The 19,685-nt window shown below is 38.9% G+C and overlaps 1 protein-coding gene across 1 annotated transcript in view; it reads left to right on the top strand.

The window, feature by feature from the left end:
- Cplane1 (ciliogenesis and planar polarity effector 1) overlaps positions 1-19,685 on the top strand; it is a 98,523-nt gene that overhangs the window by 53,874 nt on the left and 24,964 nt on the right. Inside the window, exons 30-43 of the mRNA XM_042690597.1 lie at positions 231-391; positions 1,133-1,194; positions 2,166-2,245; positions 4,276-4,353; positions 6,582-6,774; positions 9,393-9,692; positions 10,078-10,845; positions 11,924-12,090; positions 13,375-13,504; positions 14,006-14,060; positions 14,772-14,876; positions 16,321-16,392; positions 18,752-18,861; positions 19,430-19,628. Of these exons, the coding sequence (XP_042546531.1) occupies positions 231-391; positions 1,133-1,194; positions 2,166-2,245; positions 4,276-4,353; positions 6,582-6,774; positions 9,393-9,692; positions 10,078-10,845; positions 11,924-12,090; positions 13,375-13,504; positions 14,006-14,060; positions 14,772-14,876; positions 16,321-16,392; positions 18,752-18,861; positions 19,430-19,628 (2,480 nt within the window). The remainder of the gene's footprint in view (positions 1-230; positions 392-1,132; positions 1,195-2,165; positions 2,246-4,275; positions 4,354-6,581; positions 6,775-9,392; positions 9,693-10,077; positions 10,846-11,923; positions 12,091-13,374; positions 13,505-14,005; positions 14,061-14,771; positions 14,877-16,320; positions 16,393-18,751; positions 18,862-19,429; positions 19,629-19,685) is intronic.

Raw genomic sequence — 19,685 nt, 5'->3', positions numbered from 1 at the left:
AAACTAGGTTGAACTTACCCTAGTGCTTTGAGTAAATGGGAACTAGGATGTCTAATAATGTATTGAGTAACTTTGACAGAGCTTCTATGTACTAGAAATGTAAAAGATAATAAAGACTTATAAATGTGAACACAAACTTTTTCCTTTGCTTTTTTTAAATGCACTAAATGAAAGCAAGCTTTTTGTCTCCTAGAATGAGTTGTAATTTTAGTTACTGCTTTTATCAGTAGAATGCCAGCTGAAGCAGAAAATCCTGAAAGAAAAGAAATCTGTGAGATTATTTCCATCACACATAACATTGAAAATGAATACATAGATTTTGATGAGAATCCTTCCAAAGTTGAAACATTTATACAAAAGGAAATGGATGCTCACATATCAGACTATGAAGGTCAGATCATCTCCTTCTTTGGCTATATAATTTGAAATTCATATATGATATCAGAGATAACTTGGTCTTAAATTTAAGTTGATGCATCTACAATATCCTAAAACCAGTGAAATACTGAGCCTACTAACTTGTAATGTTGAGTTTTGGTAAAATCAAGAAGGTGTAAGACATTTTTTTTTTTTTTTTGGTTGGTCGTGGGGCTTGAACTCTGGGCTTGGGCACTGTTCCTGTGCTCTTCAGCTCAAGGCTAGTGCTCTATCGCTTGAGCCACAGCACCGCTTCCCGTCTTCTAATGGTTTTTATTGGAGATAAAAGTCTCACGGACTTTCCTGCACGGGATGGCTTTGAACCTCGATCCTCAGATCTCAGCCTCCTGAGTAGCTAGGATTACAGGCATGAGCCACCGGTGCCTGGCGGTGTAAGACATTTTTAACATTGTTAGCTTTCACAATTTCTCTTACTGTGTGCTTCCTATCAGCCAACTCCCTTGAGTCTCTCCCTGGCTACTTCTGTAAAGCAGAAATTCTTGGTGCTTTCCATTGAGTTGCACACATTGAGGACTGGTCTTTACTTGATAAAGAGGGCTTAGCTTCCAGGGATTTGATAAAGAGGGCATACCTTCTAGGGATTTAAAAACTGGAAAGAGGATAGAAACTATTTTTGTCATTGTAATTGTTTCTTTCAATATTTACTTTTAAAAATGCCCCCAAAACTATTTTTCAAATGATCTATTTCTTCCAGAAGAACCTATTAGAAGTCCCAGTATTGACACCTGCGTGCCATCTTCACTACAGCAGTTAGAAGTAAGTTGGAAATAATGGATAAAATTATTTATATTTTGTCTGTTATTCAAGTTACCCCTAATTGTTCATTCGTTGTCATAAGATACATCAAAACAAGGTTGTTCACTCTTTCGCTGCTAAATCCAGTCTACCCCATTTATTATTCACTTATCTGTTTGTTTATTCATATTCATTCAAGATGGTTCTGCTATGTAGCTATGGCTGGTCTCAAATTTGAGACCCACCCTTACATCAGCCTCCTGAGGCCTGGGATTATAGGCCTGTGCCCCTATATCAGCAAGACTATTATTCTTAACAGGTATACAATGGATAGTAGATACAGCCATGCCATGCAATATTTTTTTTCACTAGAACTCTATTACAGGTCCAAAAGTTTCATACAGTGAAAGTTTTAATTTCCTAAACCTCATTAGCAAATGAATCAAGAATGATGAAAGTGTTCCTTCTTTAAAACTCTAATTTTGTTAAGTATGCAGTTTTTGTACCTATATACTTTGTTAGGGGGTAACAATTCTCAATAGGAAATGTATTCATTACCTAACTCATGTAACTATAACCCCTCTGTACAGTATCTTTACAATAAAATATATATATTAAAAACAAAAAAAACTATGCTAAATGTATAAAACAGACATCTTTAATTATTGTGAAATTTCTTTTAAAATGACACAGTTTCCCCCCCCAAAAATTGTTTTCTTAAGCAATAATCATGGAGTGATGAATGAGTATGATTTAGAGTTTGTTAATCATTAGTCTGTGTATGTAACATGCACAATAGCTCAGAGTAGTGGGCCAAATGCAAACACAGTCTAACCGTCTAGTTAGAGCAGGACTGGGACCTTGTAGTATGCAATTACTTGCTTGTAGACTGTTGTTACTCTGGGCCAACGGATAAGGTGAGACTCAAAATACTTACTACGTTAATACATACTTGCTTCACCTCTCTTTATTTTGACTGTTAATTTTAACAGAATCCGAAGGAAGAGTCTCAGAGTCCAAGGGAAAAACCAGTGGGAACAAATATGGAGACTAAGTCAACCGAACAGAAAAGGTAAGAAGAACATATAAGGAGTTATCACTGACTTTCAGTGGAGCTTCCATTTCTTGTTCATCATAATTTATAATATATATGTTATGGTAGTATTGTGTTTCTGGTAAAATTGTAACTGTATAGCAATAGTAAACAGTAATTTTTAGTAAATGTTGTACTTTTAGGTTATGATAAAGATAAATAATACTGTCTAAAATGACTTTTGTGGGCTGGGAAGGTGGCTCAGTGGTAGAGTGCTTGCCTTGCATGCATGAGTTCAATTCCTCAGCACTACATAAGCAGAAAAAGCTGGAAGTAGCACTGTGGCTCAAGTGGTAGAGCGCTAGCCTTGAGCTGAAGAGCTGAGGGTCAGTGCCCAGGCCCAGAGTGCAGGCCCCCCGACCGACATTAAGCCACAATTTATTTATCTGCTTACTAGAGATCTGCCTTTCCATACTGACTGAGCCAAATACCATTTTGGTTTATAAAGACCTCTGCCCCTTCACTGTTGTGCTTTGGTTACTGCACAGTGGCAGTAGGACACTGGTGATGTGAACACACCATTCTAATGGCTTATCCCTCACTCAAGCAGAGATGAAGGCAATTTGCATATGTTGTAGATTGAATAAGATTTCTTAATTTTTGTAATATTGGAAATTACTGAATTTTAGAATTATCTTTAATAAAGGAGTCAGCATAATTAATTTTCTCTTGAATATACAAACTTTGTTTCATTTCATAACATCGATAATTGACACAAAGAAGTTTTTTGCATTTTTGACAGTACTGGTTTGAATTCAGGGTTTCATACTTGCTAGGTAGACTCTCTCCCACTGATTCATACCTTTACATTTTTTTACACTGGTTATTTTTTGAGATAAAGTGATGTAATGGCCTTGGAGCGAGAAAATCCACAGTCACAGTTAAAGGTGACAAAGGAGTTTTATTTACTGGCTTGCTACTTTTCCTGGGCTAGCTACCAGAACCAAGAGCAGCCTCAACCTCCAAACCTCTAAGGGGGGTGAGCTTCTTTCTCCTCCTTCTCTCTGATGCTCTTCCTTGGAGGCCTGGACCTGCAGCAGCTCCTGGATGAGTGATCCTGGCTGCTCCCCCAGGTCCCTCACAGCCCCCTGCAGCTCAGTGTCAGGTTAGAGCAAGCTCTCCAGCTACTTTAGCGCTGGCCCCACACTCTCTCCCGCTCTGGGACCTCCTCAAGAGGTATCTGGGAGTATCACTTCCTATGTAGAAACATACCAAGACGGTGACTCCTTTATTTTTGCTTGACACTGCAGCTAGGACCACAGGCATATTCTACTGAGCCCAGCGTCTTTCCTTCAGATGGAGTCTTGATTACTTTTTTGCTAGCCTTGAATCAGTTTTTCATATAGCTAGGTTAACAGACTTGCTGTTCTGCAACCAGCTATTTACTGAGATAGGGTCTTGAAGTTTTTGTCTGAACTGCCTAGAATCATGGTCTTCTGGATTATAACATCTCAAGTAGCTAGGATTACAGGTATGAGCCACTAGTGTCTGGCTAAATTTTTCTTTTGTTATACTAGAGATTGATCCTAGAGCTTACATGTTCTAGACAAATGCTTTACCATTGAGCTATATCTCTTGGCCTGCAAAAGAATATATATAATAGGATATGCCTTTGCAAGTAAGAAAGCTGTTTTCTCTTCATGAAAACTAGTCTTTACAGTTTCCTGTGTGTTAATGACTTCTTTAGTGTTCTCAGCAGAGTGTCTTCCTATTCCTTAACTAATGTTTGGGTCCCTGATAAACTCATTTCCCGTTATTTTAGATTCTCTTGTTATTGCTGAGTGACCCATGGTGCTTTAGTTTTATGTTAAGTCATCTAGACATACTCTTGGTTTTTGTTTGACTCTCCTACTAATTACTATGGAGACAGTATAAACAGATTGTGATTATGAACTAAGCATTACAGAGAGTAGAGAATGTTAGGCTCTTGGGTAGCAGAACATCAGTTTACCTGTATCTTAAATAATGTGTCTTGCTTCCTAATCATTTATTAATCACTTTCCTTACAGTATGATTGAAGCCTTTTCAAATCCTGAACATACTGTTCCTCATTCATTTTGTATAGATTCAAGTTCAGAAACTTCTAGGTAAGAGTTTTTGTATACTGTACCGTTTCTTAAATAATCATGTTTACAAGGAAGAGAATAAATAAATTGATACATACTGTACCAATCTGAAATAATGCTAAATGATTGGACTAACATGCGAACAAAAAAAAAGCAACATGAAGCATTGAAAGAGAATACGTATTTCTGACATCTCAAACATTCAAAGATTGTCCTCTACCTACCTCTGTGTCTCAAAGACATAGAAAATATGTTAGAACATTTTCAGGAAAAAAGTAATAAATATTTTATTGAAATATTTAATTGTTGCTCATTTTCTGATTCTGAATATCATTTGTTTGAAATGCTTTTAGTTCTCCTTAGATTATCCTGTTTGTCTTTTGAATTTGTTTTGCAGTCATTGAACATTGGCAGCACCAGTGACTCATGCTTGGAATCCTCGTTACTAGGGAAGCTAAAATCTGAGGATTATTGTTTCAAGCCAGCCCAGGATAGAATTTGAGATTTTTATCTCCAGCTAACCATCCAAACACTAGAAGTAGAGATATGGCTCAAGTGGTAGAGTGCTACCCTTGAGCGCAAAATCTCAGAAACATTGTCAATGCCCTGAGTTCAAGCCATAGTAACACACACACACACACACACACACACACAAGGCCTTGAGTTCAAGCCACAGTAACACACACACACACACACACACACACACACACACACACACACACAGAGTTTTAGCCCCCTGAGTAGCTAGGATTACAGGCATGAGCCATTGGTTTTTGGCCCCAAATGCAGTTTTGTTAGATGCTTGATAAAGTATTCTTGAAAGGAAATGAATATAAATCTAAATTTATTTGCAATTAAATATGGTTTGTTTTTGGAAAGAGGACTAATTTTAGAATATGATAATTGACTGCTCCCTTATTTAGTTTATAATAGTTTGTTGCTTAGAAATGTTGACTACTGGGCTGGGAATATGGCTTAGTGATAGAGTGATAGAGTGCTTGTCTAGCATGCATGAAGCCCTGGGTTCAGTTCCTCAGCACCACATAAAAGCCAGAAGTGGAGCTGTGATTCAAATGGTAGAGTGCTAGCTTTGAGCAAAAGAAGCTCAAGGACAATGCCCGGGCCCTGAGTTCAAGCCCCAGGACTGGCAAAAAAGAAAGAAAGAAAATATTGACTACTACTTCCCTTCCCTTCCCCTTCCCCTTCCCTTTCCCTTGCCTTCCCCTTCCCTTTCCCTTGCCTTCCCCTTCCCTTTCTCTTGCCTTCCCCTTCCTCTACCCTTTCCCCTTCCTCCCTCCTCTCCTCCCTTCCCCTTCTCTTCCCCTCCCCTTCCTTTTCCCTTCCCATTCCCTTCCCTTTCTTTTTCTTTCTTTCTTTCTTTCTTCTTTCTTCCTTTCTTCCTTTCTCTCTCTCTTTCTCTCTTTGATTCTCTTTCTTCCTTTCTCTCTCCTTTCTTTCTTTCTTTCTTTTTCTCTCTTTCTTTCTTTCTCTCTCTCTCTTTCTTTCTTCCTTCCTTTCTCTCTCTCTTTCTCTCTTTCTTTCCTTCTTTCTTTCTTTCTTTCTTTCTTTCTTTCTTTCTTTCTTTCTTTCTTTCTTTCTTTCTTTCTTTCTTTCTTTCTCTCTCTCCTTCCTTTCTTTCTTTTTTTCTTTCTCTCTCTCTCTCTTTCTTTCTTTCCTTCGTTGGTTGTGGGGCTTGAACTCTGGGCCTGGGCACTGACCCTCAGCTCTACCACCTGAGCCACAGCACTACTTCTGGTTTTCTGAGTATTTTATTGAAGATAAGAGTCTTATGGACTTTTCCTGCCTAGGGTGGTTTTGAATCATGATCCTTAGATCTCAGCTAGGATTACAGGCGTGAGCCACTAGCACCCGGCTACTCATTTTTCTTAACTTCTATTGGTGATTAATCTAGTGAAAGACATCCCTAAATATGTAAAGTTCATCAGAATCATTGCACACGTCTCAGATTCAGATGCCTACACGGACTCATGGCTGGGCTCTTGAGTAGCTTGGATTATAGGCATGAGCCATCACAAGGAGATGCCACAAGGAGAGACCACTCTGTGGCTGGTATAGGCTACTGTGTGGGCAGTCACGTGAAACATGGTAGGACAGGAGAGCTGCTGAAGCTACTAGAATAACCTTTCAATCGATAGAAAACAGCAGGAATTAAATATTCATGCAACAGATATCCAACTATTTTTTGTTGATTACTGTTTTTTTTAATTTATTTAAATGCTTCTACACAGTGCTCAGGTTTCTGCATTGAAAGATAAACCTCCCTCAGTTCCACTTGTGGTAGCAAATGGAATCCATGTTGCTTCACAAACACCTGTTCCAGCATCTAGGAAGACCCAGACACATGAGCATGGGGCTCAGTTACCAGATTCTTCAGATGCAGCTAGACAGATGCTGCAAGATGAAATGTTTAAATTAGTTCAGGTAAGCACATTGCTACATAAGTAAGTATATCTACATGATATATGTCAGGTTTAAAACTAGCAAACTTCCTGAAATGAACTAGTTAATATAAAATTGAAGGCATATCTATTCCTTTGGGCAAGTTCCTAACTCTAGGGCCTAGCGTCTAGACTCAGTTATCTGCATGTCAAAATGACTTCTTTTAACTGGACTATTTGGGAGGTAGCTGCTCATATTTGTGTGATGGAGCTTGCTCAACCCAACAGCAGCCTTGTACTATCATGTTTCTTACCTGCAGACCAAATTTGGCTTGGGTTAAGTGTCGACTTCAGTTTACTGCTCTCATTGACTTCCATCATCTTTTTCACCTGATCACTGTTTTCTCTACAAACCAATACTTTCTAGTCTTTTTAAAAAAATTCTTAAGCCATTGATTTACCTCATATTAAATCCTCTACTCATTCTACAGTCACTTCTTTTTAATTTATATTAGTTATATCCCCACATTTACATTTTATCTACATTCACTGCAGTGTGATATGTAATCAGCCATTTTTATTAACTTACTTTGTTGCTATTATAGAGGTGATGTACAGAGGGATTAAAATGACGAGAGTCAGGTAATGTATAGTGTCTTCTGTTCCCTCCTTTTCCCCCATTCTCTCCCTCCCATCTGTACCCGCAAGTTGTATAGTTGACTTTCATCAATGTCCAGTGAGCTCCACTGCTACACTTTTTTACCCTTCTCTCAAGTTCTCTACCCTCCCCCCACTCTTCCAAAATTGTACATGTGAATATATCATACATAAGCTAAAGAAGGCAGAATCATCAAAAACGAAAAAAAAAAAAAAAGAGCCAGGTGCTGGAAGCTGAGATCTGAGGATCGAGGTTCAAAGCCAACCCGGGTAGGAAAGTCTGTGAGACTTTTATCTCCAATAAACTGCTCATAAAACCAGAAGTGGTACTGTGGTAGAGTACTAGCCTTGAGCTGAAGAGCCAAGGGACAGCGCCCAGGCCCAGAGTTCAAGCCCCATGATTGACAAAAAGAGAAAGAGAGAGGTCTTTTATTTTCAATCTTAGAGTTCATTTCACTATGTATATTATTTTATATAAATATTGAAGAAGCACTTAGGCATATTTGTGTACCTTTGTACACACTGCACCTTTATGTTTCTATCCTAAGAGTAGCCTCTTTTGGGTTCACTGTGTGCGAATATCTAGAATCTTATATAATTTATTATATCCCAGTGCATTTTAAATCTAATTTCCACATATCAAAGAGAACATGTGCTGTTTTTCTCTCTGAGCTTGACTTACTTAACATGCTTTGTTTTAGTTCCATACATTTCCCTGCAAATCATATTGTTTTATTCTAATTAATGGCTATATAAAATTCCATTGTGTACAGGTACCACAATTTTTGGATCCACTCATCTATTATGGGGCATCTGGGCTGTTTCCATATCTTGACTACTATCAATAGTGTGGCAATGAACACGGATGTGCAGGTGTCTTTATCATATCTTGGCTCATGTGGTTCAGGGTATATGTCCTGGAGTGGTATGGCTGGCTTGTAGGGAAGTTCTATGCTCAGTTTTTTGAGGAACCTCCAAACTGCTTTCTAAAGTGGTTGTATTAGTTTACATTCCCACCAAACGTGCAGTAGGTTTCCTTTTTCCCCACATCCCACCAACATTTGTTGTTTGAATTCACAGTGGCCAATCTCAGGGTTGTTTTGATTTGCATTTCCTTTATGGCCAGGAGTTTATCAAACTTATTTATTTATTTATTTGTCGGTCATGGGGCTTGAACTCTGGGCCTGGGCGCTGTCCTTGTGCTCTTCAGCTCAAGGCAAGCACTCTACCACTTGAGCCACAGTGCCACTTCTGGTTTTCTAATGGTTTATTGGAGATAAGAGTCTCACGGAGCCAGGCACTGGTGGCTCATGCCTATAATCCTAGCTACTCAGGAGGCTGAGAGCTGAGGATCACCGTTCAAAGCCAGCCCGGGCAGGAAAGTCCATGAGACTCTTATCTCCAATAAACCACAGAAAACCGGAAGTGGTAGTGTGGCTCCAGGTAGAGCGCTCACCTTGATCTGAAGAGCCACAAGAACAGCACCCAGGCCCAGAGTTCAAGCCTCGTGACCGACAAAAAAAAAAAAAGGTCCACGGACTTTCTTGCCCCAGCTGGCTTTGAACCGCAATCTTCAGATTTCAGCCTCTTGAGTAGGTAGGATTACAGGCGTGAGGTATCAGCACCCGGCTCAAACATTTTTTATATTGTTGATTCCTGTAACCAATTTTCTCTTGAATTTATGGGAACTTGTGTTTTTTTCAGCATGTCCCATAAAACTTACTGAAAGTGATTTTACTCTTACTCTCTTCAGTCCCTTTTTACATTTGTTTTCTTATTCTTCATCTGCTTCCTGTTTCTCATTCTTCTCTTCCTCTTCCTTTTCTTCATTTTCCCTTTCTGCTTCTATTTCCTCTTCCTCCTTCATCATCATCATCTAAGACAGGGCCTACAAATGCCAGTCAAGTGCTGTACTGGTGAGTGACAGAAACTGAGACAGTGTGTGACTTCTGTAATGTGTTCAGCTGGCTTGGCTTGTTCAGACATCTTTTTGTTTTATTCTAGCTGCAACAGATCAACTTTTTGAGCTTAATGCAAATAGTTGGCTCATCCTTTGCTAACCTCCCAGATGCGCATCATCAGCTTCTCCAGCAGGCTCAGTCCATGCATTTGGGGAGAAGTCAAGTATCAGTCCCCACAAGGGAGAATTGTGGTGTTCAAGTCAACAGCGGTCAGAGTGTTATGGAGAGATTTTTTGTTAAACCACAGTCTATGGAAGACTGCAATAGGGAGCCTGGCAAGAACAGTCCCCAGAGTCGTGAAGCAGCCATCCAATCTAATCGTGAGAATAAGGGGAATTTACAGGTAACACATAGAAAAATACCATTAATAGTCTAGAAATTTAATTCTTGGATTTTTGTTTTATGGGTAAATAAAGTTTTAACCAGTTTTCTAACATTCTAGTCCTTCCAAAATGTACTGAACATCATTTACAAAATAAGGAATTTATAGCTCTGCACTAGCGGCATATGCTGGTAATCCTTCTCTGAAGTTAGATCCAAGGATTCAGGTGGGGAGCTTGTATAGACAAACCCAATTATAAAGCAAAAATCCAAACTAAAGGCTTTGCTGAAGTGATAGACCATTGGTCTTGAGCTGAATGAGTCCCAGAGTTCAAACTCCATTACTTGCCAAAAAAGAAAAGGAATTTATAATATGTTCTAAACTCACTTATTTTTCTCTCTTCCAGAATGATCAACCTGAGAATATTCCTCCTTGTCAATCCAATAGCAAAACCCAAAAGAGAGAACAAATGCTAGCATCTCAGATCTTAACACCCACTGCATTTACTCCAGCTCCTTCTGGAAGTGTTCGCCACCATCTTTTATCTGCACCCTCTGCTGTCCAGAAGACCCCTAGACTGATCCCACCTACCAAAACGTTGAATCCTGGTTGTGGTTTTCCTTTGCTTCAGTTTCCACCCAAGCATGAATTCAAGCCCCTTGCCTTATCTGCAGGAAGACTTCCACATGTTCCCATTAGGCCTCCAGCCCAACCAAGAGAGGCTTGGGGATTATCTGATTCTTGCCAGCCTCCTCTTCCTCAGAAAGTAATACATACTGCTTCCATATCCCATCCACATTCAAGCCAATACAAGGCTGAAGCTATAAAAGATGCAGCTGAACAGAAGAAACAGGCAGAAATTGTAATTGCAGACATCCCTAAGCATGGAAATGTGGGCCAGTATATTGGACCAGAAAACTTGACATCTCAACAGGACTGTTCAATGTTTATGAAGCCAGAAAAACGATTTGATGTTAAACCAGCTTCCCTAGAGATATCTCCTCAGAATTCCTTTGGCCTTCCATTATTACACCTGCAGTTTAAGCCTCACATATTTCCATCAGCCTCAAGAGCACCACTTGCAGTTCCCTCTGTACCTGTCAGAACTGTAGTAGGAGAAAGAAAATGTCCACAACTGTCATTACTTCACTCATGCCTATCCCCAGAAAATACGGTAATGATTTCTTGTGTAATGATGGAAAAGCTGAGTCCTGAATTTTTAAAAAATGTTTTCTTTATCAGTGCTAGAATTAGGCTATTTCACAGATATTTCTTCTGCTCAGAGAAGAAATAAGTAAGACCAAATGAAATTCTCAGGTGCCTCTGTGCACACGTGCAAGCATGTGTGTGTGTGTGTGTGTGTGTGTGTGTGTGTGTGTCTGTGTGTGTGTAGGGAGTGAGTGCACATATTATTGGAGATTTTTAGCAATTATGAAATAATTGTATTTTATCTTTTATAGACTAAAGTTGTTAAGTACATATAAGTCTGTCGTAGTTGTTTGTATAATAAATTTTTATAAGCCCATTAAATATACTCTTAAGATATTATCTTTGATTTATGAGATTCAGATTGTTCAGATATAATTCTGTAGGTGAGTTGAACTATCTTAGGGAGATAATTGAATAATTTTCTGGTACACTTTAGAAGAAGATGCTGGGAACAGAAGAGGTTGTCAGAAAAAATACTTAACCTTGTCTCCTTTTCTTGTGAACATACTATAAACAGAAGAAGGACTAAAGAAATGGAGTTTACATTTTGAGAAAAATTAAAGAACTTTTACTGCACAAAATAGTACAATGAGCCCTCAAGTTCTCATCATCCTGTTTGGAGTCATCAGTACATTGCAGTTCTAAGCACCAGATATTATAGCAGTGTTTACAGTTGTAAGAGAGGAAAGACTTTAATACGGAAATAAGATTTAGATGATGTGGGCTTCTGTTTAGTTTCTGAAACAAGATGATCCAGTTTAAGGCCAGTGTTATAGTCCAGTGGTAGAATACTTGCCTATCATGCACAAGACCCTGGTTTTGTTCCCCAGCACTGCAAGGAAAAATGAACATAAATAAAGATGAAACTTTCATCACTCAAAACCTTTAATTCTTTAAGATATGGTGCACATTTTACCAAAGTCAGTTTGTTCCAGTTGATTTGTGTTACCTCTTCCACATTTAGGTATTTTTTTTATTTTTTTAATGTATTGCATACATGAGTTGGTAAATTTTTATTATTATATTTTGTTTCTTTTCTGTAGTGCAAACAGCCACAACTTATTCCACTTGAGAACCTCATGGCATTTAAACAAAGCTATCAAAAACAAGAACCTAATTTATTCGAACAAGGTGATTCTGCCCATCTTCAACTTTTGAACGTCCATTTAGAACCATCTGAAATAAGACAAGGAAATAACAGTAAGAAAAGGCAAGTTCTAAATGAAAGTATAGTTGATGATATCACATGTCAGCATGTTCATTATACTCATAGTCACAATCTATATTTATAGTGACAAACTATAAAATAATCTGCTAATATAATGAAGGTAGAAGTGTCTGCTTCAACCTCCTGGCCTATTCACAATGTCCTTGTCGAGTATTATATATTTGAACATGTCTTTTTTTTTGCGGGGGGAGGGGGGGGCCTGTCATGGGCCTTGAACTCTGGGCCTGGACACTGTCCCTCAGCTCTTCAGCTCAAGGCAAGCACTCTACCTACTGCTTGAGCCACAGTTTTTGAGTGGTTTATTGAAGATAAGAGTCTCATGGACTTTAATGCCTGGGCTGGGTTTGAACCTCAATCCTCAGATCTCAGCCTCCTGAGTAGCTAGGATTACAGGCGTGAGCCACCTCCACCTGGCTTTGAACATGTCTTATAATGAGGAAAATTCCTATTGTAAGAATCACTCTTTCCATTTTATAAAGGAATTCTTCCCTGGCATCTTTTGCAGAACACCTATTTAGTATCATGCAATGTTCCATGTGCTATCTAAAACCAGGAACCAGTTTTAATTTTTATTTATTTTACTATGTTTTCCAGACTCAGAGAAAGCAGGAGAGTAAGTATGATGTAAATTGTTTCAAGTTAGTAAGCAAGCAATGTTCCTTTACAAAGTAAGGCTGTAATTTAACTTAATATAATGTTCTAGCTGTAGTGGATACTCAAGACATACATGGGTTGGAGATGATTGCTGAATCTAGAAAATTTTGAATTTCATATGAATCAAACATCCATCACTAGTGTTTTCTTTCTAGAAATGGTTACTTCCTTCTGTTCTTTCCAGGCAGCAGTCCTTCTGTATACATGTTTCCCACAGTCTGGGGGACCTCTTTCCTCTTTCCTCCTGGCTGAGATTTTTGGCTGAGGTGACTTTAAGTCTTCTTATCTTTTTCAAATAAATGAATGGAGCTTTTCCACCAGCTTCAGATCTTCAACCAAGAGAGTTTGACAACTGCTTCAAAGGCAAAGCCTGTCTTCAGGCTCCAGTGACCAACACAGAATAGTCAGTTCAGTAGAAAAGGAACCTGAAATAAATTTCACCCATCCTTGTTTCATTGTGTTTATTAATTTGTATACTAGTAGTATTTATATCCTGATTTAATTAAATCCTACTGAAAACAGTTCAGTAACTGTCTCCATATGATATAACATAAATGAAAAACTACCATTGATATAAGAGGAGAATATGTTTTATACTGTTGTTTTTGACAGGCAAAGACGACGAGCTGAGAAAGAGCTGCAAGAGAAAAGATCTGAGAAATCCAAGAAAAAAAGCGTAAGCTTCCGGCCGGAGGATTCCCTCATTAATAATGAAGAGCCTGAAATTGTCACGAAAGACAAGGTATCTGCTATAGCTTATTCTTCTCTGACTTGTACATGAAGAGTTTGGAATTTCTTTGTGTCTGTGAACTTTGATAATTTTGATAGAATAGCGTGTTGTTTGTATGTCAAACAGCCTCTGCAGTTGAGAGTTGCATATAGTAACTTTGCATTAAATTGTTAATTCTCTGTTTAAATATTTGACTTGTAAATGAACTCTTTATTTTTATTTTATTAGAGTACATTAGTAGTACAAGGCTGGAATTTCATTGTGGCATTTACGTGCATGTTTACAATGATTCAAGTCAATCTCACACCCTCTGTCACTTTCTGTTCCTGAACTAACTCTCGTAGTTACTTTCAAGGAGTAAGTAACTTGATAGATAGAATAAGTAGTTATTCAGTCAGCGATAGAATGGAACCTGCATCTAGGAATTTAATCTACATGGTTATTGACTATTTTTTCCAAAGTAGTAAATGTCTTTGAACTAATTATATATTGATCATTTGGTCATTTATTTAGGAACAACAAGAACACTATGCTTCTCAGCCTTTGGAAAATTTCAACATCCCTTATGGTATGTCTATATACATACCTTATGGTATGTATATTTATGATTGTTAATGTTTGTGCAAGAGTTAAAAATCAACTTTCTAGGAATGGATAGAATATAAAAATGAGTCAGTTACTTCCATGTTATGGTTGACAAGAAAGCAGGGAGGTATATGCTGTGAAGTTATATCCAGTAGAGCAATGGTTGACAGACTATGGCTTGAAGATAGGATCTAGCCTGGCCTGTTTTTCTAAATCAAGTTTTACTGAAACATAGTCATGCAATAAACCTTTTTTTCTTGCCAATTTTCTCCTCTCACCCAACCAGTGACCACTTCTTGCCTAGTTTACCTCTTTGTTATTCTGAAATTTCTTTGTCCTAACTGAACTGCTGCAATAATCTCATCCAGCTGACTGCCTACCTGACTTCAGTTTTATCTACTCAAATCTGTTTTCCATACAAGGCAGCAGTGGCTTTTCTGGAACAGAAGTCTAACCATATAACCTCCCTGCTTAATAGCTGCTGGATCTTCACAAGCCAGAGGAAGATCTAGGTTCCTAGACTTAACACAGACACCCCTCACTGTGCCCTTGAGGTTCAGCATACAAACCACCATGAGCAGAAATCCATGCTGGCAGCATTTTACTTCTCCTTCACTCAGGTCTTTGTGCTTCTAGGCCCCTAGTAACATGTTGGCTTCTTAGTGACTGCTCCCAATGTTTTGTTCTATTTAAGAAATGCTACAAGATAATGTTAATACTTCAGCTGGATTGCATTTCATGGCCTCTATCCTAAAGAAAGCTGTGGGAAGTCAGGATGCAAGTACTAATACAGATCCAGGTAAAAATGCTCTTTTTTTTTTTTTTTTTTTTTTTTTTTTTTTTTTTTTTTTTTTTTTTTTTTTTTTTTAATTTAATTTTATTTTATTTGAGAACATACTGTACAGAGGGGTTACAATTACATGGGCAGGATAATGCATACATTTCTTACCAAGCATTGCAGCCTCCTCCTTTGTTTACCCTTCACCTCCCTTCCCAGCCTCCCCCCTCCCTCCCACCCAATCATACCACCCCTCCTCCCCCCCCCCCCCCCCCCCCCCCCGACATTGTAAAGCTGGTTTTGACATGACATTTTGTACTTCTCATTGTTGCAACAGGTCCACCTGAATCCTTAAACGACTTGTTTGTCCCCATCTCCTCCACATGTTATACTGACATCAAATATAGTGAAAGCGGGGGTTACACTGTGGGGGAGGGACATACAAAGCAACAAAGAGATAATATTATAAGGTAAAAATGCTCTTTGAAAAAACTTTTCATATGTGTTTTGACATACTTAAGGCACCTCAACTTTTTATTTTTTTTTTTTGGTCAGTTGTAGGGCTTGAACTCCAGCCCTAGACACTGTCCCTGAGCTTTTTTGTTCAAGGCTAGCATTCTACCACTTTGAACCCCAGCAGCACTTCCAGGTTTCTGGTGATTAATTGGAGACAAGAGCATCAAGGACTTTCCTGCCCAGGCTGGCTTCAAACTGTAGTACTCAGATCTTAGGATTTCAGGCATGAACCACCTGCTCCTGGTAACATCTCAACCTTTTTTTTTTTTTTTAATCGGTCCTGTAGCCTGAACTCTGGGCCTGAGCGCTGTCCCTCAGCTCTTCAGCTCAAGGCTAGCGCTTTACCACTTGAGCCACAGCGCTACTTCTGGCTTGTTCGGTTTATGTGGTGCTGAGGAATCAAACCCAGAGCCTCATACATGCATGGCAAGCACGTTACCACTGAGCCACCTTCCCAACCCGGGAAGTACTTTCCTTGTTGCCAGATAGAAGATTGTTGGCTAAGAGTGATCCTAGTGAATGCCTAGGGCATAGATAATAATAAAAATTTGAAGTTTATTAATTGATTATAATTTGTCAATTGATCTCCCCCCCCACACACACACTCTTTTTGGCCATTTTGAGGCTTGAACTCAGGTGCTGGGTGCTATCCCAGTGCTTTTTTGTTCAAGGATAGCGTCCTGTCCTACCATTTGAATCACAGCTCCACTTTCAGATTTTTGCTTGTTAATTAGAGTTAAGAATATCACAGCTTTACTTCCTAGGCTGGGCTTTGAACTGAGATTCTCAGATCTCAGCCGTCTGTATAGCTAGGATTACAGTCTGAGTCACTGACACCCAGCTTCCCATCACTTTTTATATAATTATCAACAGTCATGTATTGTTATTATGGTTGTGAAATTGTTTTCTGATTTTTCTTTTTGCCTGAAATCTCCTAATTTACTACAAGATAAGGAGGATGCATCTCAAGAAGTTGTCTCTGAATGTGTTAAAAATCAGCAGTCCAGCACTTCCACCACAGGTCTGATGTCTTTTATTTGTCTAAAAACAACTTTATTTATTTATTTTTGTTTGTTTGTCTAATAATGGGGCTTGAACTCAGAGTTTGGGCACTATCCTTTAGATTTTTAGCACAAGGCTGGTATTGTACCACATGAGCCACAATTCTGCTTTTGGTTTTTCATTGGTTAGTTGGAAATAAGAGCCTAATAGACTTTTCTGGCCAAGTTGGCTTTAAAAGATGATTCTTAGGTCTCAGCCTCCTTAGTAGCTAGGATTACAGATGTGAGCCAACATTACCCAGCCAGTTTGACTTTAAGCCTGTACCTGCATGTGCCAAAGCCAGTGTTACCACTCCATTAGAAAAAGACTGTTAGCTAAGCATAGAAAGTACTTCTGGGACTCCTTGTTTCTGTTTTTGGGCAAATATATAATTTATATTCAAGCATTGGTAGCAAGTTTCCTGGACTCAGTTTGACAGTGAGTTGTCTTTTAACATGTAATTTGAAAGTAAAGCTTTATTAAAAATAAAAAACTAGAAATTAATTAGTGTCCTAGGACAGATACCCAGAGTTAAATTGTCTGCTGACTTTCCTGTTGTCAAGAATATTTATTTTACTGTTGAATAAGCAGCAGATTACTTTTGTAAAATCTAGATGTTAACATGTGAAGTGTTCAGTGTACACTGTGTAGACAATGACCTTGTGGGCAGGGATAGGATGGGGAAACAAAGGGAAAGCGAAGGAAGGGTGACATGACCCTTGCCTGACTTATAAAATGGTAGCCTCTCTGCACATTATCTTAATAATAACAGTAAAATTACATATCGTTGTTAAAAAGCATATTAAGGGCTGGAAAGGTGGTTCAGTGGTAGAGTGCTTGCCTTGCATGCATGAGGCCCTGGGTTCAATTCCTCAGCACCATATAAACAGAAAAAGCCGGAAGTGGCGCTATGGGCTCAAGCAGTCAAGCGCTTGCCTGGAGCTGAAAAGCTGAGGGACAGTGCCTAGGTCCAGAGTTCAGGTCCACGACAGGCAAAAAAAAAAAAAAAAAAAAAGCATATTAAGTAGCTAGGTACTAGCAGCTTACACCTATAATCCTAGCTACTCAGGAGGCTGAGATCTGAGTTCAAGCCCCAGGACTGGCACACACACACACATACACACACACACACAATGGTAAAGTCTAGCTAACAGAGCTCTATAATTACGTGTGTGTGTGTGTGTGTGTGTGTGTGTGTGTATGTGTGTGTGTGTGTGTGTGTGTGTGTGTGTGTGTGTGTGTGTGTGTGTTCAAGCCCAGTCCTGGGGCTTGAACTCTGAGCCTGAGCTTTTGTAGCATTCTACTTGATCCACAACTCCACTTCTGGCTTTTGGGGTAGTTAATTGGAGATAGGACTCTCCTGGCCTTTCTGGCCTGGGCTAGCTTTAAACTGCAATCCTCAGATCTCAGCCTCCTAAGTAGCTTAGATTATAGGCATGAGCCACTGGCACCTAGCTCTAAAATTCATTTTTAAAGAATATGAATTATATATTAATAAAACTACTAATATAAATAATTAGCTAAGCCAGGCACTGGTGACTCATACCTTTATTCCTAGCTACTCATGAGGCTGAGATCTGAGGATCATGGTTCAAAGCCAACCTGGGCAAAAAGTCTGTGAGATGCTAATCTTCAATTAACCACCAGAAAACTGGGAGTGGTACTGTGGCCCAAAATGGTAGTGTGCTAGTCTTTAGCAAAAGAGCTCAGGGACAGTGCCCAGGCCTGAGTTCAAGCTCCCCCAACCAACCAAAAAAAAAAAAGGCTAAATAAAAATAACTCTTAGAAAAAAATTGTAAAAATATAGTTAATCTGGGAAGGAAGGGCTGTAATTTCAACTACTTGGGAGGTAAAGATCAGTGTAGTTGTAGTCCTAAGCTAAATCAAGACCCTATTTGAAAAATAACAAAAGTAGAAAGTGTCGGGATATGACTTAAGTGGTAGAGCACCTACCTAACAAGTGTAAGACCCTGAGTTCAAACCCAGAACTAACTAAAAAATAAAAATTTTCTAAAATCTGGCTTTATTGAAATATTCCAAAAGAAAATAAATATGACTTAATGATTTGAAATGGAAATAGAAAGTTGTAATGAATTATTGATGTAATTAGGTACTTTATTCTTGTGAATTATTCATAAAAATGCTTCTCCATCTTCATTCACATATAATTTCTCTATAGAGTACATTGCTCTTATGATAGAATATAATTTGTTTTAATGTATTTGCACCTATGAATCTACTACTTAGATTTTCAACAACTGTTTGTTAATGTGTTCAATAAAGATAATGACTTAGGGATATTTACAGAGATTTTATGAATTCCTTTTTTTTTTTTTTAGAACATGAACCTTTGGACATTTCTCAGCTCTTGGTTCCAGATGTGCATCCAAGTGTCAAATTTGCCACTGAAACATCAACTGAACCTCCATTCCCCTCCCCACCCCCTACGGTAGCAAACATGGCTTACGTGTTCAGAGTCTTAATAATACCTTTGTGCTTAAGGCTATTTTGGCCATCAAGTGTTATGTTACTGTATGGGCAAACTGAGTGTAAAAATCTCACCTGGGTAACTTTGAAGAAAAGGTCAAAAATTTATTAGACACTGAACTAAAAAGCAGTGTCATACTTCCTGCAGCTTTCCTGAGTTTCCCCCATACATACTCTTTGTGTTTTCTAGTAATAAGAATAAGGAATTAAGGCCTGGTGCTGGTGGCTCACACCTGTAATCCTAGCTACTCAGGAGGCTGAGATCTGAGGATCAGGGTTCAAAGCCAGCCCAGACAGGAAAGTCCTGTGAGACTCTTATCTCCAATTAACCAGCAGAAAACTGGAAGTAGCGCTGTGGCTCAAGTGACGGAGCTATCATCTTGAGCTGAAGAGCTGAGGCACAGCGCCCAGGCCCACAGTTCAAGCCCCACAACCAACAACAACCAAAAGAGAGTACAGAATTAGAGGGGTTTTTTTGGCAGAGTAGCTATCAAAAGGGAAAAGAGTGATTTTTATGTGTTTTAACTCAGGCTGGACGTACTTATATAAACGTGATTGACATCGAAGCTGATGACCTACAGGAATTACTTGTCAGAGAAGAGCCTGAACATGATGATGGCGTTACCAGACAGCAAAGTGACCACCTGGATGTCCCGTCATCTGCAGAGTTGCATTGCATGGCTGCCTCCATCTCAGGTGCTCTTACCCCCCACAACTTTGAAAGTCAAGGTAAGAGCTCTTTCCGACTTTTTTTTTTTTTTTTTTTTGGGGTCCGGTCATGGGGCC

Source organism: Dipodomys spectabilis, unplaced genomic scaffold (assembly GCF_019054845.1).
Source record: "Dipodomys spectabilis isolate Male_0828 unplaced genomic scaffold, ASM1905484v1 ptg000138l, whole genome shotgun sequence".
Taxonomy (NCBI): Eukaryota; Metazoa; Chordata; class Mammalia; order Rodentia; family Heteromyidae; genus Dipodomys; species Dipodomys spectabilis.
Note: the sequence above shows the minus strand (reverse complement) of the source record. Positions and strands in the feature narration are given on the sequence as shown.